General features: G+C 55.0%; 1 protein-coding gene across 1 annotated transcript; it reads right to left on the reverse strand.

Annotated features, from left to right (window-relative positions):
• Nucleotides 1–366: 366 nt before the first annotated feature.
• NPC1L1 (NPC1 like intracellular cholesterol transporter 1) lies at nucleotides 367–19,947 on the reverse strand. Its single transcript, XM_045793552.2, has 19 exons — nucleotides 19,894–19,947; nucleotides 17,489–19,014; nucleotides 15,540–15,640; nucleotides 14,938–15,110; nucleotides 14,636–14,764; nucleotides 14,149–14,331; nucleotides 13,588–13,702; nucleotides 13,333–13,460; nucleotides 12,805–12,942; nucleotides 12,518–12,607; nucleotides 6,801–6,991; nucleotides 6,509–6,633; nucleotides 5,896–6,022; nucleotides 5,761–5,816; nucleotides 4,865–5,015; nucleotides 4,522–4,753; nucleotides 4,321–4,434; nucleotides 4,080–4,242; nucleotides 367–3,673 (listed from the first exon to the last, which is right to left on the reverse strand). The coding sequence occupies exons 1-19, from the start codon at nucleotides 19,945–19,947 to the stop codon at nucleotides 3,480–3,482; spliced, it is 3,990 nt and encodes a 1,329-aa protein (XP_045649508.2). The 3' UTR covers nucleotides 367–3,479.
• Nucleotides 19,948–25,396: the final 5,449 nt, after the last annotated feature.

Genomic DNA, 25,396 nt, shown 5'->3' on the forward strand with positions numbered 1-25,396 from the left:
GACTGGTTCCAAGAGCATTCGGAGGAACTGGGTATTTATAAACACTTGAAGAAACAGTAAGGTTGTTAGGTTGGGTACAAAGCTGGCCGGTGTCCTACAAAATGATAAAATCATAGGTTAACTTCTCTAGTGGTAAGAAATGCCTTTCATCTCGACTGTATTAAAATCTACCAATGAACATGTACCTTAATAGTCTATGGGCTCTAATTAATTGTAAATAAGTCAGAACCAGATGAATTGCCCTACGGCAGTGGTTCTGAAACTTCTTGGAGTCATTTACACTCTTAACATTTATTGAAGACCCCAAAGACCTTTTATGTGGGTCGTTCTTACAGATGGTTACAATGTTAGATATTAAAACTGACAAAATGTTCACATATTTATTCATTTTTAAATAACCACGAAAAGCACATTACATGTTAACATTTTTATGAAGGAATAATGTTCTTCAAAGCAATTAAGTTTACTGAGAAGAGTCGCATAGTTTTACATTTTTGCAAATCCCTTTAATGTCAGGCTTCATTGAAGACAGCAAGATTCTCACATCTTTTGCATTCACTGCATTGCAATATGTTGTTTTGATGGAAATACATGAAGAAACCCCATCTTACACAGATTGTAGTTGGAAATGAGAGAGTATTTTCATTGTCTTTTCAAATAAAAGCATTATTTTTTTGAAACTAAAGTTGAGCAGGTGGTAGTTTCTTAACAGCTGTAATATGGAATCTGAAACATCAATCAATGTTTCCTAATTGTCACATTAATACCGACTGGTCTGTCCTGAACTTTGAATGGAGCTTTTACAGGCACGATTTCGTAACACCAGACTGGAATGCAGAATCTGGCAAAACAAATCACATTACAAATGTGTGAAACAGCCTCACTGAAGGGGCTGGTAGAAAAAGATGCTGACCTCAGTAACTGGAAATGAACAGAGTCTAAGACTAAAGGCAAAAGGAGCTAAAAAGGGACCCTTCATCCTAAATTTGTTTCCCATGGGGTTGTGGGCTGTCATCTCTGAAAATACTACCCACGGAGGTGAACAATGAAGCAAATTGTGTGGGTGGTGGAGTGAGGCTTCTCACTACTGGCATGGGAGCTTACAGAGAAGCCAGGGGAGCGTCTAGAATGATTGGTGTGGGGATGAATTAGAGCTGGAGGCATCAGCATGAACTTAAGTTTAGCTTCCTCTAGCTACAGATGGCTACATGTACAGATATTTATAGAAATGGGTACATAGGTGTGTCCGTTTACACACATATATTTTGTTGCTCTCTCAGCTGAGAGAGCCCAAGAGCAACAATGCCCCAGCAGCAAAGTGCACACCAAGCGCCAGATGCAGGGTTCCAATCCCATCTCTAACTGAAGGACCAGGACTCCTTGGAGAAATGGCTGACTCTAGGACTGGGGCAGAAAGTATACAAGCTGAACCTGAACCAACTTGCTAGTAGCTCCAAGGAGCAAGGAAAAAGGAAAAACCCTCCAGGATGGGAGTATGACAAAAAGGGACATAGGAGCCAACAGAGAGAGCTTCCTAATGGCCCAAGCTGGAACAGTCTGAGCAACAAAATTAAGTACTATCATATGAGAACCCACACTACGAACTGAATATCCATGGGTATATACGGTATATATCATACTGAATAAAGAAACATAGGGAGGGAAATAGCCAATTTTCCTGTCGAGAAGAATTCCAAGTAATTTGTGTAAGCACTCTGCCCTCCAGGACATGGAACATAACTCCCCACTCCCTAAGTGTAGGCCATGCACAGTGACTTCCCTCCAAAGAGCACAACACGAACAACATGGAAGGGGGAAGGGTAACTGTACCGAGGAGACGCCTGACAGACACGACCTCGGCCAGGGGACGAGAGGTAATGCCATTAGAGGGAAATCATGGGGGTAGCACGCACCCTTTATATGATCTGCTGAGAAGGGCGCTCCGCCTCTTGGTCTCTCGGCCAACAACCCATAACCTCAGTCTAGTTAGGAGAAAAACACCAGACAAACCCCATTTGAGGGACGTTCTACAAAATGCCTGACCAGTCTTCCTGGAAACTGTCAAGGTCATCGCAAACAAGGAAAGTCTTAGGAACTGTCACAGCCGAAAGCCTAAAGGACATAACAACTGAATGCCATACACTATCCTGCATGGGATCCTAGGACAGAAAGAGGGACACCAGGTAGAGTCTAAGGAAATCTAAATAAAGCAAGGACTTGAGTAGAAATTCTCAACACTGGTTTATGAATTGTGGGTTAATGAATGTGCTACGCTAATATAATATGTTAATCGGGTAAAACAGGTGTGAGGTATATAGGAACTCTCTGTACTATCTTTGCAATTTTTCTGTAAATCTAAAACTATTCCAAAATTTTTTAAAGTTTGCCTTTTAAAAATGCATTTTAAAAAATGCTAATCATCCATAATCCTGCCCTTTGCCCCAAAGAGCAAGTGGGATGTACAGCGCTGGTGGTGGACCAGGGAAGAAGGCCCCTTATCCACTGCTGGTGGGAATGTGAAGAGGGCAGCAACTTTGGGGAGGCTTTGTCTGTACCCGTACGATACCTCGCCAACACCACCTCCAGGTAGCTCTCCCGCATATACACAAGGAGATGTGCAAATACATACTCAGCTTCATAGAGGTTTCTGCTCTGTACCTGAAATCCCATAGGTGAGATGAATTTCAGGACTTAGATTTTTAGAAAAGTAATAGGATGGTTACCCTGCTTTAGATAATACACCCCATCAGGGCCTATGGCTGCACACAACATAACCAGGCTCATCGATGTGCGGGATCGATGACCGCTCCCATCAAGGACGGCAAAGGGTATACATACCCCATTCATGAAGCGTATAAATAGACACATCTTGTCTGGTCTGTTTTTGCCACCAAATGAGTTTGTCCCAAACTTACAAAAGAAAAAGGGGACGAACCAGATTTCCAGAGATTTGGGGATTTGGGAATTCCACGTGAGCGACTATGGAGCCAGAGTGGAAAAGTCACTGGGAGCATCGTGCCCACCAGCAGGGGAAGGGATAAAACCACTGTGTTGGTTCACACAGGGGAATCCAGTGGGGCCGCCATGACAACTGGGCAGGTCTACAGGGCCCCACATGAATAAATCTAACATGCGTGTAGCCTGGGAAACTCGCTGCGAAAGCGAACGTCAAGTATGATTCCATTTATGAAACATTTTTAAATGTGAAATACTACTACATATTGTTTACATATAATATATGGAATTGAAGTTTAAAAACTTGCAGGAGGACGACACACGCCAAGTTCAAGAGACAGGAACAGGTCACACCCACGCTGCCACATGCCGCCTTCAGCCTAATCATGTCCTTATGGGTACGACCTGGTGGCCAGGGAAGGTCCCACCACAGGCACCCTCGTGGGGACAGCCTCTCCCAGACCCTGAGTGGGAGGACGTGTCAAGGGACCCCTACGAGGGAACCTGTGTGGCCCCTGGGGTCATCAAAACTTGTGTCCACTGCGGGGCAGAGAACTGTCAAGGCCACTCTCGGCGGGATGTTCGAAGCCATGGTTGACATAGGTGCTGCTGGCCTTGGATGTCGGGCCCGGGTGGCTCGGGCAGGAGGCCATGCTGGGCTTGGCGGCCTCTTCCATCTGCTTCTGCTCCAGCACTAGAGCTGCGTTGACATCAGGCCCTGCAGGGGAACAGTCACAGAGGACCACGGTCAGGGAGGCCATGTGCTGCTTGAGCAGGACTCCCTGCCCTGAGTCTGTCAACGGGAGGAGGAACAGCTTTCCTTAGCAAGGAGGGCTTGTTGGGTACTGCCACAGGATGTTGCAGGAAGAAAGGACAGAGGCGTTCACAGGCAGGCGGGGATCTGCTCGGCCAAACAGACGGGGCCGGCGATAGGAGGGGTGGGGCCGGCTGTGTGGGAGGGGCCCTGCTGGGCGGGGACTGCTGGGTGCAGGGGGCGGAGCTTATGGGTGGTGGTGGGGTCCTGCGGGGCGGGCCTTATTTGTGGGCGGGGCCTGCTGGGCGGGCACTGCTGGGTGGCTGGGTCGGGGAGGCCCTGCCCAGTGCGCAGGCGCCTGGGCGCTCACCCACGTAGCTGAGAACCACTGGCAGGAAGACCAGGCCGTGCAGCAGGCCCAGCACGGTGATGAGGAGGTTGAGGCGGAAGAAGAAGATCTGGATGAGCTGCGCCTTGGCCAGGCCCAGAACTAGGATGCCGGGCAGGTTGGTCATGGCCACTCCAGCGAACACCTGGGGGTCACAGGCAGGCGTGAGGCCGGGCACGGGATGGAGGGCGGAGGGCGGAATGGGGGCGGCGGGCCCACTCACCGCGCTGCCCATGAAGACGGTGGCCTCCTTGGCCCTCTCCAGCCGGGTGGGCCGGGTGCTGACCGCAAAGGCGCGGGTGATGTGGGACACGAACTCCACGGAGATGCCCACCGCCTGGGGGCAGAGAGGGGCGTTAGGCGTGCAAGGGCCGGGGCGCGGGATCTTCGGAAGGCAGCGGGGTGTCGGGCGAGGGCAGGTTACCGTGACCAGGTTGATGAGGGACACGGCGTTGTAACTGATGCCCCACAAGGCCATGAAGCCCACGGTGTCCACGAGGATCATGACGATGGAGAACAGGTTGAGGAGGCCCGAGCGCAGGTCCATGCCCAGCAGCAGGCAGCAGACGATGAAGGTGGGCAGCAGACAGATGGCCAGCATGAAGAGGCCCTCGGGGACCACGTTCAGGTACTGCTCGTAGAACACGTTGGTGATCCTGCAGGGGTCAGAGCGCTGTCACTGCCGGGGCGTGTGGCCTCGCGAGTCGGGCTCCACGTGCCCCTGGGACCCTCCCGGGGACCCCGCCGCCCCCGCCGCCGGGCCTCACGTGTAGGGGAAGACCTCGAAGGCCGGGTCGGTGCCCGGCACCTGCCGCAGGTGGGCGGTGATGTTGGCCGCCAGCTCGCGCGACGCCCGCAGAGCCTCCGTGTAATCCTGCGAGTTCCGCAGCGGCTTGTGGTAGGCCATGAACCGCGAGGCTGCGCCCGCCGGGGAACATGGGCAGAGGAGGGCAAGGTCAGAGCCCGCTGCAGGCACCCTCAGACCCCAGGGCGCACCTGGCTGCAATCAGGGCTCAGAGGCCACCAAGATGGAAAATTCTTCCGTTGTGAGCAAGGGGCCCAGCGTGCGGGATTCCCAGGCAGCCCTGCACCCTGCAGCCCCTCCTCCCCCTGCGGGAGCCCTGGGCCCAGCCTGCCTCTGCCTGGTGCACCCTAAAGACACCTCCCAGATAAACGCAAATGCTGCACTCTAGGGTTTCAAAACACGCATTGGATTTTTCAAATGAAGTCAATTACTTTTCCAATGTGCATCTTCCTAGAGGGAAGTTCCAGAAGAGCAGACAGAAACAGGGGAGCAGTTCAGCTGACAGGGTGACGGCGGGGCAGGTGCAATCATCATCCGTTTAGCCAGCTGCCCACATCTGCCGTGATTTGTGCATGTGAGTAAGGGGTGTGGCTGGCCCCCCAGCACTGGAAGAGTCCAGGAATGTCTCGCTGACTGAGGATTTGGCGGTGGGGAAAAGGAAGCAGGGCAGACAGGGGTGAAATCTGAGAACAGGGAGCTGGGTAACATGGCCTCTGAGGACAGGGCCAGGGCAGATAGAAGCTCCCCATGAAGGAGGAAGGGGAGAAGATCGCAGACTGAGAGGCTCTTCCCCGGGGCTTGTATGACCCCCCAGTGCAGCTATCTCTCGCCTTCCCCACCGGGTGAGGCCACACTTACCTAAAACTTCGCCATTGGATCCCAAATGCACAGAGGTGTTATACGCTGCCAGTCCCCTGCAAGGCGGGAGCAGAGGCTTCATCAGGGACCTCGGCCACCCTCGGGGACCCTCTGTGCTCCCCACCCCAGGCTTACCCTTTGGGACATTTGATGTTGGGCGGGTCACTGAGGAACCAGGGAAGGTACTTGTGGAACTGCTCGTCTGTGGGCCGGACGGGGCCCAACGTGAAGCTCACGCAGTTCTTCAAGCAGGCCAGGGAGTCTGCGAAGACAGCGGGGGCTCTCAGCAGCGGCACCCCCCCCGGGGCCAGGCAGCCCCCCATTCCCATCCAGTTCCCCAGGCACTGCCACCACCGAAACATGCAACACGTGTGTGGCACATGTGCTCTGGAGGCAGAGGAGGCAGAGGGGTTCCCCTCTGTCGTGAAAACCACCGGCAACCACAGCAGGTAAGGAAGCCAAGTGTAGGGCAAAGATACGACCCCCTTTGGCCTCCGCACTCCACTGACAAATGCAGCTACTCTGGGGTCAGAGCCGCATGCTACGCGCGGCTCTCCCCCTCCCACCACCCGTGAGATCACAACGCGGGGTGTGCTCACCCCGACACGTGCCCCAAGCCTGTGCCCCCACCCTCACTGACCCTGCGAGAGCGTGGGAGGAGCTAAGAGGGCCTAGCCTTGCTCCCCTCTCTTGCCTCAGTTTCCCCAAGCCGTGGGAGGCCGGGAGCCCCCAGAGACCCTGCACTCACTGACAGTCGAGGGGCAGAACTCGTCTTTCTGAGCGCCAAAGGCATAAAGGCGGCAGCAGGAGGACGGGGTCAGCCAATCAATGAAGTCGTCCACCCAGGAGGAGGCGGGGATGGCCAGGTAAGACCTGAGGGTCAGGGGAGAGGATGCTGGGGGGCAGGACCCGGTGGGCAGGCAGTGGGTCCTCCCTGGGGCACGCCCCTCTCCCCAGGCATAGGGCAGCGGGACGACAGCTGGGTGCGGTCAAGGGGTCAGGAGGTGGGGGGCACAGACAGGGCTCGGCCGGGCACTCACTCGTCGGGGAACTCGGTGGCGTACTGTATCTTCTGGGTCAAGGAGTAGCTGTCGCATCCTGCGCTGGAGCAGATGGCGTTCATGCCCGCCTCGCTGGAGAAGTTGTAGCCCCCCGTGGTGACAAAGTAGACGGGGGCCCCCACCTCGAAGTAGCGGTTCAGGTCGGAGAAATAGTCCAGCAGGTATGAGTCCTGAACAGAAGACAGTCACGGAGGCTGGGGCCACACTCACCCTGAGGGGCTCACAGAGGTGCCCACACAGAGGTGCACACTCACGGAGGTACATACACACTCACGGAGGTACATACACACTCACGGAGGTACATACACACAGAGGTGCACACTCACAGAAGTACATACACACTCACGGAGGTACATACACACTCACAGAGCTACGTACACACTCACGGAGGTACATACACACAGAGGTGCACACTCACGGAGGTACATACACACTCACGGAGGTACATACACACTCACGGAGGTACATACACAGGTGCACACTCATGGAAGTACATACACACTCACGGAGGTACATACACACTCACGGAGGTACATACACACTCACAGAGCTACGTACACACTCACGGAGGTACATACACACAGAGGTGCACACTCACGGAGGTACATACACACTCACGGAGGTACATACACACTTACAAAGGTACATACTCAGAGGTGCACACTCACGGAGACACACACAGAAGTGCACACTCACAAAGATACATACACACTCAGAGGTGCACACTCACAGAGGCGCACACTCACAGCGGTACACGCAGGAAGTACGTCCTAACAGGTGTGTGCAAGAGGCGCCCGCACCGACATGCATGCTCCCAGAGACCCATGCTCACTGAGGTACACGCTGCCGGAGACACACTTGCAGTTGCATTGCAGAGGTACACGGTGGACACTGTACCCACAGAGGTACACGCTCAGAGGTACACACATCCTGGTGTGATCACAGGTACGCACACAGAGCACACCCATGTAGGTGTAAGCACAGAACCACACATGAACACACTCTGACACACACACACATTCGTGGAACGTTGCCCCTTCCCATTATCCCCGTTTTGCCACAGCGACAGTCTAACAAGCTGGTCTGTGACCGTGGCCCACACGCGTGTGCACACGTAAATGTGTGCGTGCACACCTGCGAGGCCGTGTATCAGGCAGCTGCCTGATCTGCTCCCTTCACCTGAGTGGTGTCAGAGAAGGTGGGGTAGAAGGTACCAGGCAGCCATCCCCGTACCCGCACACCCCTGCACCGGCGGCAGCTGTCTGATAGACATTGTTTGAAGCTCTGGGGTCTGCTGAGGGCTTGCAGCTCCCAGGGAAAGGCCCAGAAGCTGAATTGTGGTCAATGCCAGTCACCTTCAGCTCTCAGCATGGTAGCAGCGGCCCGGCCACGCGCAGGCACTTTGCACACAGGTTGTGGGGTCCAGCGTGGAACATGAGGACCCAGTCCCTAAGGATCACAGATTTGCGTTCTGATTGCGGACCGCTGCTCCCATCTCAGTGGTGCAGGGTCGGGCTGCCACCATCAGCTCGCCTCCTCATGCTGGCACAACTGCTGAGATGTTTAAGTGAGTAGTGACAGGTTTATTAATTTTCCTTTTCATGTTTTCCCTTTTCCCCCTTTTGGCAGCCGGACATATAAGGAATGGGACATCCCAAAGTAATCACAAATATAAGAGAAGTCACCGCACGTTACCGGGGAAAGGCTTGGACTCAGAAAAGACCTGATAAAACTTTAATTTTATACCTCAGGCTAATCTCCAGGACAGAGACACCAGCAACAATCTCATTTTTTTTTTAAAGCAAACCCCCAGGGAAGGGGGAGAATCTGATCTTTAGAGTTACCATACAATAAGACTCAAATGTCCATTTCTCAATGACAACTATCACAGAGACACAAACAATCAGGAAAGTATGGCCCATACCTAGGGACCAACACCATTTAACAGACGATCTCCTCAAGAAAGACCAGTTGGTGGACACATCAGACAGACACTTAAAAACACCTGTCTTAGGGTTGCTCAAAGAGCACCCGGACAAAACCAAGAAAAGCAAGTGTGAACAAAATGGAACGATCAACCACCAGAAAACAGAACCCAGAAAGGAACTTTGGAGCTGGAAAGTATGAGGACTAACTACATGCAAAATTCTGGTCATAGATTACATGATCTTATGTACATGAAATTCTAAAATTCTACCCCAAACCCTTAAAACTAGTAAATAAATTCAGCAAGGTTGCAAGTTACAAGATCAGCACACAAAAATCAGTCACATTTCTATGCATGAGCACTGAAGGACCCAGATGGGGAACTGGGGCAAGCCTAGTCACAACAGCATAAAAAGAATAAAGTACTTAGGAAATAATGTCACCCAAGGGGTGAGCGACTGCATGCTGACAACCACACAGCATTGCTGAAAGAAATTAAAGAACACACAAATAGGTGGGAAGACACCTGTGTTCGTGGGCTGGAAAACGGACTACCGTACAGGCTACTGGAGGGTCTCCAAGTTCAGTGCAATCCTGTCCAGATCCCAATGACCTTTCTTGCAGAAATAGAAAAATCCATCTTAGAATTCACAAGGGACTCCGAATACCCAAACAATCTTTAAAAGAGGAATAAAGTTGGGGGACTCGGGGTGCCTGGGTGGCTCAGTGAGTTGGGAGTCCTACTCTTGATTTTGGCTCAGGTCCTGATCTCAGGGTCATGGGATCCAGACTTCCATTGGCCTCCACACTCAACAGGCACTCTGTTTGGGATTCTCTTTCTCTCTCCCTCTCTACCCTTCCCCACGCGTGCTCTCTCTCTCTCAAATAAATACATAAATCTTTTTTTAAAAAGTTGGAGAACTCACATTTCCTGATTTCAAAACTTACCACAAAAATACAGTCATCAAAGGATTCAGGTGCTAGCACAAAGACAGACACAGACGAACCGAATGGAAGAGCGAGCCCAGACATAAACCCTGGCATATGTGGCAACATGGCATTTGACAAAGGAGCCAAGGCCATTCAGTGGGGAAAGGGAGTCTCTTCAACAGGTGGTGCTGGGACAACAGGACATCCACACACAAAAGAATGAAGTTGGACCTTCAGAAATATACACAACTATAGCAGCAATGTCCACAATGGCCAAACTGTGGAAGGAGCCCAATGTCCATCGACAGATGAATGGATAAAGAAGACGTGGGGTATATCTATACAATGGAATAGTACTCAGCCATCAAAAAGAATGACATCTTACCACTTGCAATGACATGGATGGAACTAGAGGGTATTATGCTGACCGAAATAAGTCAATCAGAGAAAGACAAATACCATACAATCTCACTCCTGTGTGGATTGTAAGAAACAAGACAGGATCATAGGGGAAAGAAGGGAAAAAGAAAACAAGATGAAATCAGAGAGGGTAGCAAACCATAAGAGACTCTTAATTCTAGGAAACAAACTGAAGTTTGCTGGAGGGGAGGTGGGTGGGAGGATGAAGGAGGGCATGTGATGTAATGAGCACTGGGTGTTGTACACAACTGATGAATCAGTTAACTCTATCTCTGAAACTAATAATACACTATATGTTAACAACATTGAGCTTAAATTTTAAAAATAAAAATATATACATATATGTTATATATATGTCTTTATAAATATAGATATATACTCTTTCTAATGCGGTCTCATTTACATAGTACCTTTTCTTCTGTGATTAGCTTTTACTAATATAAAACTTGCTTTGATTTCTGTGTGCCGCATACTAGTCAGATAATGAAGTGACTGTGTGCTCTATAAGAAAAACAATTATATAAGGAAGTGTTTGTGACACAGGTATGATAATTTTTTATATTAAAAAGTAATCACAATAAAAAAAAACATACACAACTATGGGGTGCCTGGGTGGCTTGGTCAATTGAGCGTCTGACTCTTGACCTCAGCTCAGGTCTTGATCTCAGGGTTGTGAGTTCAAGCCCCACGCTGGGTTCCACACTGGATGTGGAGCCTACTTAAAAAAAAAAAAAAAGGAAAGAAAATAATATACATAACTATGTACAAAAATTAACTCAAAATGGATCCAACACTTAAGAGTTGAATTTGTAATCCCCTTAGAGGAAACATATGAAAAAAGCTTCAGGATACTGGATTTGGTGATTATTTCCTGAATGACACCAAAAGCCCAGTTAATAAACAGAAAAATAAGCAAATAGGTACTATATGAAAATGAAAAACTTTTTTAAAGGTTTTATTTTTAAGTCATTGCTACACCCAATGTGGGGCCTGAACTCATGACCCTGAGATCAAGAGACACGCTCCTCCAACTGAGCCAGCCAGACGCCACAAAAATTAAAAGCTTTTGTTCATCAGAGGACACTACCAATAGAGTAGAAAGGCAACCAATAGAAATGAAGAAAACATCTGGAAATCGTGTATCTGATAAGGGATTACTACCCAGCATATCTAGAGAACTCCCAAAATTCAAAGAAACAAAACAACAACAACAACAAAAAAAAAGCAAGCTGTTTCAAAAATGGGCAAAAGACTTGAACAGACATTTCTGCAAAGAAGACACACAAATGGCCAAAGAGCCAATGAAAAGATGCTCAGCATCACAGCTCATCAGGGAAAGCAGATCAAAACCTCACTGAGATGCCCCTTCACACCCGTCAGGATGGCTGCCATCAAAACAGAAAAAGAAAAAAGCCAAAAACAAGTTTTGGCGTGGACGTGGAGACATCAGACCCCTGGTGCGCCATAGAGAGGAACGTAAAACAGAACATCTGCGTGGAAAACAGTATGGTGGTCCTCAAAAAATTGAAATTAGAATTATCATCTGATCCAGCAGTTCCACCTCTGGGAACACATCTGAAAGATTGGGAAGTAGGTTCTGGAAGAGATAGCTGTGCACCCACGTTCACGGCAGCGTCAGTCCCAGCTGCGCAAAAGTGGAAGGAAACCGTGTCCACAGCAGACAAATGACGGAGAAACAAAATGTGGTGTGTGCGTGTGTGTGTGTGTGTGTGTGTGTATGAAAATCCTCGGCCTGGAAGAGGAAGGACACTCTGACACCTTCTCCGGCGTGGATGAACCCGGAGGACTCGATGCTGAGTGGAATGAGCCACACGCAGAAGGACACACTGTAGGGTTCCCGTACTGGGAGGGGCTGAGAGGTGTCCAAGCCACAAAGACAGAGAGGAGACGGTGGGCACCAGCATGGGGGGAGTTTAGTGGGGTCCACAGGCAGGTGGGGTCATCCTCACTGCTGTCCTCCTCAGATCCTACACGTACTCGGGCCCCTCCCACCTCCCTTCTACCCAGAGGCTCTCTGACCCCCCGCGCCACAGAGGTCTTGTCTTCCACAGAAGCCCCTGACCCTCCATGTCTGTCAGGGGCCGTGCCACAACTCCGGCTGCTGCGGAGCCTAGGCCTGAGGACGTGGCGTGCCCAGCATGGAGCAGGCACTCGGGAAGCTGCCGGTCACTCTGCCTGGAGGCTCACCTCACAGGCCAGTTGTCCGTGGCCTGCTTCTCTCCGCCACGGGGCCTGTGCATTCATACACTGATTCAGCCTCTCCCCCCAGGTCCGCACACTGAGCAGCCCTGCACCGCCCGCCGAGCCCCCGGCCCCTGCCCTTACCAGCGGTGTGCACCGACCCTCCCGAACCCCAGGGCAGCCAGGCCACCCACCAGAGGTCACCAGGCACGGCTCACCTTGGGCAGAGCCAGCTCCTGATCCAGTCCCACGCTGACGTGGCACATGAAATAGAGCCCCACTCCAAACAGGCCCATGAACAGCAGCAGCTAAGGAGGTAGGGAGGAATATTCTGGAGCTGGGCAGACTTGAAGCCCAGCCTCCCCTGTGCGTGAGCCCCGGGGTCCGGGCAAGCTCTCCACCTCTCCACGAGCAGGCAGGACCAGGGGCCAGGCTGAGCAGGCCCTGCCAGCCCCCGCTGCCCCAGGGGTGGGAGCCCCCCAGCTGTGCCTCCCGCCCCACTCACCACAACCGCGCGCGTGAGCCGGTGCAGCAGGAATGGGACGTAGAACTTGCGGAAGAATTGGAGCAGGAACCCCTCGCTTTGGTCAGGTGGGGGCAGCTTCGGGGCACCAACGCAGCAGCAGACATCCAACCGGGAGGCCTGGAGGGAGGCAGTCCATCACGGTGGCCCCGAAGCAGCCCTGGGCACTGCCTCCCTCCCATGGAAGTGCCTCATGTGGGGACGTGCCAGGGTGCTGTGTTGTTTGTTTTTCTGTTTTGATTAAACACCTCTAAACTTTGCACTGTCGCAGAAACTCTAGCTCCCTGTCAACATCTCCCTTACATTTTTTTTTCTCGACCTTTTGTACTTTGCAGGTTTGATCGTATTCCCCTAAATCGACTTTTCTCTGGGGCCCTGGGAGCATCCCAGCATGCTGTCCCTGCACCCAGCCCCACTCTCTGATGATCCTGCGCTGTGACGACGTGAAGCCCCCCCCCATCCCCGCAGAGATGGGGCCGGGCAGGTCCCCGGGTCCTGCACCACCCCTACCTCCTGCCTCCTGCTGTCCAGAGAAAGCAGGGCCACGAAGGCGGACACCTGGAGCAGGAAGTCGAGGACGACCGCAAAGCCGGAGGTCAGAGCAAAGGTTCTCACAGCTGGCATGGGGGTCAGGGCCCCTGGGGGTACAGGGGTGAGTCTCAGGGCATGGCGTCTGCTCAGAAGAGTGGAGGGAAGGGGGCTGCCCACACCCAGTGCCCGCCACCCCCCCCCCAGGCCTGGCGAAGAGGGGCTGCCCAGGCTCACCTAGAAAGAAGCAGATGGCCTCAGACAGGCTGCAGAGCAGCATGCTGGGGGCCACTCTGCCCAGCGCACGGCCGATGTGGGCCTCTCGCCGCTCTCCGGGCCTCTGAGGCAGCCTCTGCGTGGGGACATCAAGGACAGCATCCAGAGCCGGCCCCGGGCAGGGAGCTGGCCGGTGCCCACGCTTCCCATCAGGAGCAGATCCCGTGAACACTCTGCTCTCTGCCCCGTCCACCTCGAGGGGTCTGGCCCAGAGACATGCTTGGTGCATTCCGGAACATTCCAACATATCCCTGGGTCCCGCAATGTCCGCCGACAGGAGAGGCTAAATCAACTCTCACTGTCCGTCCGTGGCATGCCACGGACGAGGCCGAGACGCTCTGCAGAGGGCATGGTGGCCTGAGGGAGAGCGAGCACAGGGACACACGTGCCACGAAGATGACACGGAACCCTCCGTTCCCTACAGGAACCGCGGACGTGAATGCCCACACACGAGCAGAGGCGGCCAGAAGCCCGGGGGTGCAGGGCCGCAGCTGCGAGAGGAGGAGAGCCCCGCGCTCTCACCTGGTACTCCAGAACAAAGATGAAGATGTTGTCGGCCCCCACGGCAAGCACCAGGAAAGGCACCACCTGCAGGATCACCAGGGAGGACGGCACGCCCAGGTAGGAGAAGAAGCCCATGGCCGCCGTGACTGCTCCCAGCACCACCGACACCCCGCCCAGGCCCAGCGTGACCTTGGAGTCCACCTGCAATGGGACCAGGCTCAGCCTCCGGGCTGCAGGGTGGCCAGCGTTGCCCCTGCCCCGAGCGAGAGAAGGGCAGCAGGGCCGGGGGGCCAGGCGTCCAGCCCGCAGGAGCCTGCACCTCTCCCACGGCACGCGTTGTGGGGCATTCTAAAGGTCAGCTCTGCGTCTGCTCCAGGGGGGCCTGTCCAAGAGCAGGACACCTCCAGGAAGCGTTACCCCTCGGGGAGCCCCTGCAGGGAAGCTTCCGGATGTCCTGACAAGCCACCCCGCTGTGCTCCCCACCCACCCACCCCCGAATTCTCACCGGCACTCGGCGCCAGCTGGAGTAGCTGCCCAGGGCCAGGGCGATGTACAGGAAGATGACGATGTAGCTGACCCCGAAGATGGGCAGGTCCTGGGCCGTGGTGCGGTTGATTTCGTCCTCCAGGGAGCGCTGCGGATGCACACCCCGCCAGCCCTGCTCACCCACGGGCTTCCTGAGCCCGAGCGGGGCGGCGGGGTCCTGTCCTCCCAGACGGGCGGGCCCAGGGCCACTCAGGAGAGGGGAAGAACCCACCTGAGCCCCCCCCGGGTCCCCCCCGCAGACCCAGGGACCCCGAAACCTACCTCCGCCATGAATGCGACCTGGAACCTGCCAGCTGTCCTCTGCTGGAAGGCTTTCAACTCCTCCAAGAAGGCCTCCTCCCAGAGCTTAGCCTGGGCCAGCAGGGGGTCCCCGGGGGCGTAGTTGTTGAGGGAGAAGGTCATGATCAGGGCCTCTGCCTCAGAGTAGTCCTTCCCTGGGATGAGAAATGCTCAGCCACCCTCCTTCCTCACCCCTGCTCCCCTCCCCACTCCAGCCTCACCCCTGCTCCCTTCCCCACTCCCAGCCCCATCCCTGCCTCCCCCAACTCCAGCAGCACCCCCGCTCCCCTCCCCCACTCCAGCCTCACCCCTGCCTCCCCAACCTTCCATATCCAAGTCACTGTCTAGCCCCTCCACCCGAGTTCCCTCTCTCAGCCAAGGGCAGGGCCTGTGAACCCAGGCACAGACCAGAGGATCTGAGCAGGCTGGGAGAAGCTGAAGGAGGTGGCAGGTCTGCAGCCCCTGCCAGTACCCCCCAAGCCCGGCCACCCCCAGGCAGCGAGAGCCCATCACTACTTCTTCCTGCCGCTGCCCCTGCCCCATACTGCCCCCTCGCTGGCCACCCCCAGGGCCACCTGGCTTACCTTTGTAACCCCCCACGGCAAGGAAGGGGAAGACAGGGCCCCCATAGTCAGCCATGCAGCTCAGGGATAGGGCCGTGCCATCCTTGAAGGTGAGCGGGGCGCTGGGGGCAGAAGGAAGGACCTTTCTTGGCCCTGTGCCCATTGCTAGGCCTGGCGCCCAGCCCCAGGCTGCCAGCACCGGCACCTGACCCCATGGCCAGAACCATTTCTCCCAACAAGATTTCATGCAGCCCAACCCACAGTGGAACCTCTCCCCTCACACCCGCCCGAGGCTCCGGGCTCAGAGCCGCATCCCAGACAAGGTGGGTAAGCATCACATACACGGCCTCCTGCAGGGACACCAGGACTTCACCCCGTGAGTCAGCACAAGGCAGCTGCCTGGGCCTCACGCTGCTCAGCCTCCTCCCTCGCCAGCCTGGAACCCTCCAGGCCCTGAGTTCAGATCCTTCTTTCTGCAGGCAGGTGACCAGTCCGGGACCCTGGGCACCTCTCTACTGAGCCTCTCTGCAAGCACATCCTGGGCGCCTGGACAAAGTGCTCTTGGAGTGAGCACGTCGGTCACCAGCTGTCCTGGGCGTGCTGGTTGCCCTGTGACCTTGAGCAGCTCACTACACCCCTGGGCCTGTTTTCCTGTCTCTGGAACGGGGATCATCAGACCACCCAAGAGCCGTTGTGAGCATTCAAAATCAAAATAAAGCCAGCATGAGGACTGGACCTGCGGCCAGAGCTTCCTCCCTGACCCACCAGTTCTGAGGGCCAGCCAGGGCCAAGCACAGACTCTGGGAAGCGGCCCAAACCGTGGGCTTCCCCGAGGGGCAGGGCGCTGGGTCCCTCTCCTCGAATCCAGTGGTTCTCAGTGTGGCATCAGGGCCCAGGGTCTGCAAGGCCAAAACTATTTTTATAATAACACGGCAATGCTGTTTGTTTTTTCCCCTCATTTGCCCTCGGATATAAAGGGTACAGAGAGTCACCAACATGCCTTCAGACTCCATATTGCAATTAACACCTAGAAAAAAACCGCCTGTTGATTCTGGTGTAGTATCAAAGGTAACCCCAAGTGTGCGGAAAGGGGCTATCACAATACTCCTCCCTCTTCTGGCCACACGGGGGTGAGGCCAAGTATTCTCACTGGGCTCCGACCAACAGACCACACGCAGATGCCAGAATCCAGCTGTTCTCTAGAAACCAGACACTATGCTCCCTCTGTGGACGTGTAATGGGCTTATTACTGGTATTTGTAAAGAACCAATACATATTTTTTCCTTTCTCAGTTTTGCTTTCTCGTGGGAGATGTCAGTAGATAGAACCTCTCTCTACCCGAGCCAGAGATCTCTGGGGACTTGGGTTTCTCCAGATGCTGAGGGCCTCTGCCCACCGCAGCCTCAGAGAGCCTCAGCCACTGCCTCTGCACCTGCCGCCCCCCAGGCCGTGGTGGCTTCGGAGCCTTCGCTCCAGCCCCGAGGCCCAGAGGCCTCATTAGCATCCTGGTTTGCACCACAGCGGAGTGGAGGCTGCTGGAGACCAAACCCCAAAAGCACCAGGCTGTGTGACTACCTCCTGCACAGGGAGGCTGAGACGAGCCACAGCCCCTGCTCTGGCCTGAGGGCACCTCACGGGGGACCCCGCTGGCCTCAGGGGCCCGTACAGAAGTCCACGCATGTGTGGGGCCGTCACGTTGCTCTGTAACACACAGAGCAAGGACGTGCAAGGAAGCCACTGCTGTGTCCGAGTGGAATCAGAACTGGGGAGGCCAAGACGGCCCCGTGCTGATCTGTGACAGCGAGTGGGAACCCAGGGAAGCAGTGGGGCCGGGGGAGAGGCGTGGAGAGAAAGGTTGTGTTGCAGCCCCTGAGACCGAGACAAGATACGGAGCTCCTCAGGAGCCCAGGCACCGGGAGACCCTCGCTGCGCACAGCAGCCCCGGCTGGAGCCGGCCACGGGGGACTCACTTGGCACAGTAGAGGAAGTGGTCCCTCCAGTCCACCTGGGAGGTCTGCCCCATGAGCGTCTGGTTGGCCGTGAGCAGCAGGTGCGTGCGGTTGTTCTGGAAATACTGCAGGAGGCTGTTGACGCAGCAGTCGGAGAGACTGGCGTTGCGCGGGTTGAGAGGCGCGAAGCAGATGTCCTGCAGCGAGACATTGCGCTGCTCAGCGGCCGACCACACCTGCAGGTGCCGCAGCGTCTCCTGCAGCTCCAGCACCTCGAGGAGGAGGTCCGAGACCAGGATCCCGCTGAAGTTCTTGGGCCCGAGCAGCAGGGAGTCGTAGCGGTAGCTGGGCTGGCCAGGAGCCGTCAAGATCACCTGGTTGGTCCGGAAGAAGGGGCCGAAATGCTGGTCGTGGAACGCCTTCTCGCTGCGGGCTTGGCTGCTGGGGGCCGACCACAGCTCCACGGGGTCCGTGGTCAGCTCCACAAAGGCCAGGCCTCCCGACAAGGCCAGCACCACGGCAATGGACAGGAAGAGGATGGTCAGTGGCCACGAGGCCACCCACGTGCCCCAGCCCTGGAAGCACTGGCTAAGGACAGTGTGGGTGGAGAGGCTGAGTCTGTCAGAGAAGCTTGTGCCTGCCTTGGGCTCCGTCTTGTCCTGGCGGCGGGACGCGGCCACGCGGGTCCCCACCAGGAAGGCGGTGAGCAGGGCGAGTGCAGAGCAGAGGATGATGACGAGGGCCAGCCCACCTGCCATCCGGCCCAGGTAGAAGGTGGCGTCCAGGGCCTCAGGCCGGACGATGACGGGGCAGGACGCAGCGCAGTCCTGGCAGGAGCAGACTGACGTGTCATTCCCCTCAGACTCATTGCAGGGCCTGATCTCCCCGTTCAGAGGCTGTATCCCATTCCCGGGGTCCTGGCCGGGCTCCAACAGGTGGAAGGTGATGTCCAGGGGAGCCAGGCCGTTCCCTGTGTCCCCCTGGAAATTGAGCCAGCGCTGAGCATTGCAGAGGGCAGAGCCGTACACGCCACACATGGTGCCCACGGCCAGCGTGGCGGCCGCGGGGATGCGCACCCGGCTGCAGGAGTCGTAGGTCCGCTGGGCGAAGCTGCTCTGGTAGAAAGCCTCATAGGCCACCACAGCCTGGGGCTGGCCGCCCCCGCCCCCCGCCACGCGGGTCACGTTAATGAAGAGGCTCTGGTCGGGGCTGCACGTGTTGTGGCAGTGCAGGCTCACGAAGTTGTCGGAGCAGGCCGGGCAGCGGGTGAGGAGGGCCTTGGTGACCGCCAGGCTCGCCTCCAGGGACACCAGCTGCTTGGAGGAGCAGCAGGCATAGGTGGCGTCGGGGCCCGCGTAGAGGCGGGGGCAGATGCGCTGGAGGAGGACCAGGTGGTCGCCTGTCACGTGGACGGCGGGCGTGTTGGACAGGCAGGACACGTTCGACAGTGGCGCCAGGCCCCCGGACAGCTCCGGGTTCTTCCCACATTCATCATAGAAAGCACAGTAGCCAGGCTGGTGGATCGGCGTGTACGGCTGGCCCTGGGCCTACGGGGCAGGGCGACGTCACCACGGGCCCCAGTGCCAGGCGGCGGGCAGTGGGGGTGGAAGGACCCGGAGCAGGGACAGGCGTGGGGTGGAGGGCTGGGAGACCCAGGGAGAGAGGTGGGGTGCCTCCCGCAACGTCTGGGGGCGATGGGTGGGCAGGCACAGCCAGGCCGTCATCCTGAGTGGTGGGGTCACTGAGACAGAGGTGGCCGGACAGATCTGCATTTAGCGAGGTCACGGCAGAGGGTGAGGGAACAGGTGGGGAGAACGGGGTGGGCTGGGAGACCCCTGGAGGCTGCTGCATGGTCCTGCTGGGAAACGTCCCCTGACAGGTTGGGTGCTGAGTCCAGGTGGCCCTGTGCCCTCGGGGCACTGGTGCTTCAAAGGTGGCTGCTGTCCGCTTGAGCTGCAGCCCACACCCAGAGGCCCAGGGCCCCTCTTGGAGATTCTGTGCAGTTTCCCCTGCCCTCCCCTGCTTGGGACCGAAAGCCTTCGCCCATCCTCCTGGATGTGTGAGTGACGGAGAAACTTGAGGCAAGAGTGCTGGAACTCCCCCCACCCCCAGATGCTAAATCCTCATCTGGTGATCCCCCCTGAGACCACCCCACAGCATCCCAGGACAGGACCTTCCCTCATTCCTCCGCTCCCCCCTCAGGCCAGGACGTCCATGGCGCACCAGATGGGAGGCACTCCGTCATCCCTGGTCTCCGGGACCCCCACCTGCTCCCCTCCTGGGGCTGCCTGGGATCCCTCATCCGTCCACAGACAGCACCTCAGACTCTAGGCCCTCCCCGCTGCGGCCACGCAGCCCCCCACACAGGACCCCCGCCCGGGGGGAGGCAGGGGCAGAGTGGCCGTGGCCGCCAGCATCGGACTCACCAAGTGCAGGAGCAGGGCCCCCAGCAGCCAGCCCCTCAGGCCAGCCTCCGCCATCCCAGCGCAGGGCAGGGGTCTGAGGGCAGTGGGGCTAGGCCACGGGGACAGCCGGGGACAGCCCAGGCCTGGCTCTTGGGAATGCACAGTGCTTGTCTAGGCAGCTCAGGTACTGAAACTGGGGGTGCACACAGGCAGCTTCCCCATCAGGGACAGCCTGGCCTGACTCGTCTGGGACCAATGGCGCTGAGCCCTGCACCTCCCACGGCTCCCGGCTAGTTAATGATCCACCTTCTCCCGCCCTCCTGCCTTTGTCCCACTCTCTTGATGAGCCTCCCGGTGAGGGGCTGGGGTCTCCCCTTGGCCCACTTCCCAAAGTGAGAGCTGGCCCTCTGAACCCCCACCCACCCTCAGCCTGCCCGGCCTCAGACCCCCTCTCTGCCCAGCCCCCTGTGGAGACCAAGTCAGCTGCGGCTGGGACACACCCTTGCACTGTCAACCTTAGCAACAGTTGTTAATTAATATTAACAACCTGATAACAGAGGGGACTGTTAGGGGTGGAGTGACCAGAGACAAATCTCCTTCTCTGGGTGGAGGGGGCAGATCAGCTCCCCCGAGGCCTGACAGCGCTCAGAGATCCCAGATGCGAGAGCCACGGCCCTCCTCTGCCCGCCCAGCTCTTCTGCCCCGTCCCCCTCCCTCCTGTCCCTGCCCAGGCTGTCCCTGCCAACAATGCGGGCGCAGTGTCACTGGAAGCCCCACGCCAACAGCGCAGGTGCACGGTACGCACCTTCTACTCCCTCCCTCGGGCTCTCCCTATCACCGGATGGCCCAGACCTTGGCCCCCACGCCAAGGCTGAGCTGATAAGGGAGCCTGGAGCCTATGGGGAGCACCTTCTGTGTGACTGCCTGCCAGAGACAGCTACAGGAAGGAGCCTGCTATCTCTCACCCTGCTCTGACTCAGGGGAGCCACCCTGGACGTGCCAGGGAAGTCAGAAGCCATCGGGGGCTCAGGCCCACCCTGAGTCAGCTCTGAGTCAGCCGCGGGTGGGGAGAAGAGCCAAGGGCCTGGGGCTGTCTGGGCAGTGTCCACTGTCCAGTCCCCCTGGGCCCTGCCGCCGTACACCTGGCTGGCCGATGAGGAGACTCCAGCCCCCTCCTCAGGGTTTCCGTCCTGTCGCTGCTTCTGCATCATCCCCCAGAAGCAGAGCCTGCCACGGGGATTCCACTGCACCTAGTGTATCACAGGTGACCCCAGGTCGGGGGATGAGCCAGGAAACAAAAGGAAGCCTGCGTGGTCTGCGGGGTCTTAGCTGAGACGCGCCGAGACTGAGAGCAGTGCGTGGACCCTGAGCAGAAGATGCACGCGCTCCCCACCATCCGTGTACTTCCGGCCAGACTGTGTCCTGCAGAGCGACAGCTCCAGCTCCCGGAGCCGGAGGCCAGCTGGTGCCAGCATGTCATTACGATGCCTTAGTTTTTGGTTCATGTGTTTGTGCCCAGCTGTATTTCCTTGATCTTGCATTGATTCAGACCGAGATCCTGGAGATGAGATTAGTGTGCCAAAAGGCGCCAGCCAGGTTTATGCCCTACGTGCACGGCTCATGAGCTCTTCCCTTGGGCTAATCTGGAACACGGTGATTATCAGACTCTTGCTGAGTGGTGTCAGGTGAAGGGTTCAGATGCCCTGGGACTGAAATGCTTTCCGCTGACACCGGCAATACCCGAGCGCCCCGGTCAGCAGCCTCGCCTTCGCTGTGCGTTGCCTCTGTTGTCAGACGGAGAGGAGGCCTCAGTTTCCATTTTCCTCCGTGACAAAGGAGATGGGGTAGGCCCACTCTGGCCCAGACAGGAGTGAACGGGAGGGAGCCAGTCTCCCAGCTCAGGAGATGGCTGGGGAGAAGGCTGCTGGGGTCCAGTTTGGCGGCTGCCAGGCCATCTGCCCCAGGCAAGTCCTTCCCCCACCCAACGCGGCCTTTGGGGAGTCCGCAGTCTGCTTTGAGAGGCGGGGGTCAGGCTGTGGCGCTCAGCGGCCCGGGCACAACAGCTGGCTGGGTGTGCGTGCGATGCTCTGACCAGCCCACGTACGCTGTGGGGACTCCCTGGGCGGCCAGCCTACAGGGTGAGATTTGGGGTCTGGTCACCTCGGAGCACCCTTCATCTTCCCTGTTGTCAGAACCCTGCTATTTGCTGAAGGCCCATGTCTGCAGTGCTGGTGAGAGATGCTTCTCCGCTCTCCCAGCCTCCGTGGCAGTGACTCGGTGATCTGGTTCTGGCCAATGCGGAGGCTTTAAAAAAAAAAAATAACTGTCATTTTCTGGAGCAGTCTTCTTGTTTACAGGAGTTCCCATACACCCCGTCACATGTCCACAGCCCCTGTTACTAACCTCTTGCAGGAGTGGGGCACATTTGCTGCAATTGATAACCCAGTACTGACACATTACTAATAAGTAAAGTCCATGGTTTACGTTAGAGTTCACCCTTGGTGGTACATATTCTGTGGGATTTTACAAGCATGTAATGACACGTAACCACGATTATAATATCCTACAGAATAGTGTCTCTGCCTAAAAATCCCATGCTCCACCTTACCCATCCTTCCCTCTTCCTAAACCCCTGACCACCACAGCTCTCCATGCACACGTTATTTGGTGAGGCAAAATACACACAACGCAAAGCTTACTGCCTTCACCGTCTTCAAGTGCACGTTTCAGCACATTCAGCCCAATCACACTGCTGTGCAGACATCACCACTGTCCATCTTGTAAACAGGAAGCTCTGCGCCTGCCAAACCCCACCTCCCTGGCCCCCCGAAACCACCGTTCTCCTTTCTGTCTGCATGATTCTGAGCACTCCAAGTGCCTCCTGTAAGTGCGATCAGACCGTCCTTGCCTTCCTTGGAACCAGCTTATTGCCCCGGACAGAAGGTCCTCTTGCTTCGTCCCTGCTGGAGCAGGGATCAGAAGTTCCTTTCCTCAGGCTGAATGATACTCCGTGGCTGCCGATGGACGCCTGGGTGCTTCCGCTGTTTGGCTACTGTGAATAATGTCATGAACGTGGGTGTGCAGCTCGCCTTCCAGACCCTGTTGCAAATCTTAGGGGTATGGATCTAGCTGTGGGATTGCTGGGTCAATTGTCAATTCTATGTTTACCCTTTTGAGGAGCCAGCATACTGTGTAGCACAGTGACTGTGCCCTTTCACACCCCTGCCAGCAGTGCGCTTTCACACGCAGTTTGCTACTGTTTCAATGGCAGCCATCCTGAGAGGTACGCAGTGCTGCCTCACTGAAGTTCTCATCGGCAGTTCCCTGATGATGAACGATGTCGAGCATCTTTCACGTGGCCATTCAGACATGTTCCCGGGAGAAATGGCTATTCAAGATCCGTGTCCATTCTGTAATCAAACTGGGTGTTTTGTTCGAGTGTTTCTTGTTGTCGCGCTTAGGCGTTGTTTATAAAATCTGAATATTAATCCTTTATCAGGTATGGGGTTTGCAAATATTTTCTCCCATTCTGTAGGTTGCCTTTTTATGCTGTTGACAATGACCTCGGATGCACAAAAATTTAAAACTTGCATGATGTCAAATTTGCCAATTTGCTAACCGTGCCTTTAATGTCACAGCCAATGACTCACCAACAAATCCCACGTCACAGAGCTTTTGTCCTGGTTTCTTCTATGAGTTTATAGTTTTAACTCTTTTTTTTTTTTAAGTCAGCTGCATGCCCAATGTGGGGCTTGAACTCACGATCCTAAGATTGAGAGTTGCATGCTCCACTGACTGAGCCGGCCAGGCGCCCCTACAATCTATGATCCAGTTTAAGTTAATTTTGGTATATGGTGTTAGTAAGGGTCCAACTTCATTATTTCACAAAATGAATATCCACTTTTCCAAACATTTCATGAAAAGACTGTCCTCTTTCCATTGAACGGTTTTGGCAGGCTTGTCAAAAGTCTTTTCACCATATGTGCAAGGATTTGCTTAGGGGCTGTTTATTCTGTACCATCCCATTGGTCCATATGACTGGCTTATGCCAGCACCACTGTCTTCATTACTGTATTTTTTTTTTAGAGAGGGAGATATCGGGGGATGGGGCAGAGGGAGAGAGAGAATCTTCAGCAGATTCCACACCTAGCATGGTGCCCGATGTGGGGCTCAATCTCAAGACCCCGAGATCATGACCTGAGCCAAAATCAAGAGTCAGATGCTTGGGGCGCCTGGGTGGCACAGCGGTTAAGCGTCTGCCTTCGGCTCAGGGCGTGATCCCTGCGTTATGGGATCGAGCCCCACATCAGGCTCCTCTGCTATGAGCCTGCTTCTTCCTCTCCACTCCCCTGCTGTGTTCCCTTTCTTGCTGGCTGTCTCTATCTCTGTGGAATAAAAAAAAAAAAGAGTCAGATGCTTAACCGATGAACCCCTGATGACTATACTTTTGTGGTAAGTTTTAAAGTCAGGAAATGTGATGTCTTCCAACTTTGTTCATTTTTCAAGATTTTTTTTAACTATTTGAGGTCCCTTGAGATTCCAATATGAATTTTAGGATAGATTTTTCCATTTTTGCAAAAAATAACATTGGGATTTTGATAGGGATTGCATTAAATCAGTAGCTCTCTTTGAATAATAACAATATCAACTATTCCTTTTTTTTAAAGATTTTATTTATTTGACAGAGAGAGACAGCCAGCAAGAGAGGGAACACAAGCAGGGGGAGTGGGAGAGGAAGAAGCAGGCTCCCAGCAGAGGAGCCTGATGCGGGGCTCGATCCCAGGACCCCGGGATCACGCCCTGAGCTGAAGGCAGACGCTTAACGACTGAGCCACCCAGGTGCCCCCAATATCAACTATTCCAACCCATCTATGAACACGGGGCTCTGTTCCAGTTATATCTCCTTTAATTTCTTTCAGCAATGTTTTCTCGTTTTCAGTGTACAGATCTTACACTTCCTCTGTGAAGTTAATTCATAAGTATTTTATTCATTTGATGCTATTGCAAATGGAATTTTTTTCTTCAATTTCTTTATCAGTTTGTTCATTGTTCTTGTATAAAAATGCAATTGATTTTTGGGTGTTGACTTTGCAACTTTGCTAAATAAATTTGTTTCTTTGTTCTAACAGGTATTTTTGTGAAGTCTTTAGGGTTTTTTACATATAGGACAATATCATCTGCAAACAGAGATCATTTTACTTCTTCCTTTCCAATTTGGATGCCTTTTTTTTCTTCTTCTCCCCTAACTGTTCTGGCTGTACTACGCTTGATGGGAGCGGTGATGTGCGCATCCCTATCTCATTCTTGATCTTAGAGGAAAATCTCTCAGTCTCACACCACTGAGTATGACGTCTGCTGCGGGTTGTTCGTAGATGACTTTTATTATGTTGAGATATTCCTTCTACTCATAGTCTTTTGAGTATTTTCATCATGAAAGCATGTTGGATTTTATCAAATGCTTTTTCTCCATCAATTGAGATGATGTAAATAGGAAACTTGTTGGGCTTTTCCCCTACATTTTGTT

This window comes from Ursus americanus, chromosome 3, assembly GCF_024610735.1.
Source record: "Ursus americanus isolate L20-20 chromosome 3, mUrsAme1.1.p, whole genome shotgun sequence".
NCBI classification, from domain to species: Eukaryota; Metazoa; Chordata; class Mammalia; order Carnivora; family Ursidae; genus Ursus; species Ursus americanus.

What these genes read in the sequence shown, in the direction of transcription:
- NPC1L1 (XM_045793552.2), bottom strand. Translation starts at nt 19,947, where the DNA reads ATGGCGGAGGCTGGCCTGAGGGGCTGGCTGCTGGGGGCCCTGCTCCTG. An exon ending in GGCCATCTGCTTCTTTCTAG is followed by an intron (nt 13,461 to 13,587) that starts GTGAGCCTGGGC and finishes CTGTACCCCCAG; the next exon opens with GGGCCCTGACCCCCATGCCA. An exon ending in GGCTCACGCGCGCGGTTGTG is followed by an intron (nt 12,608 to 12,804) that starts GTGAGTGGGGCG and finishes CTACCTCCTTAG; the next exon opens with CTGCTGCTGTTCATGGGCCT.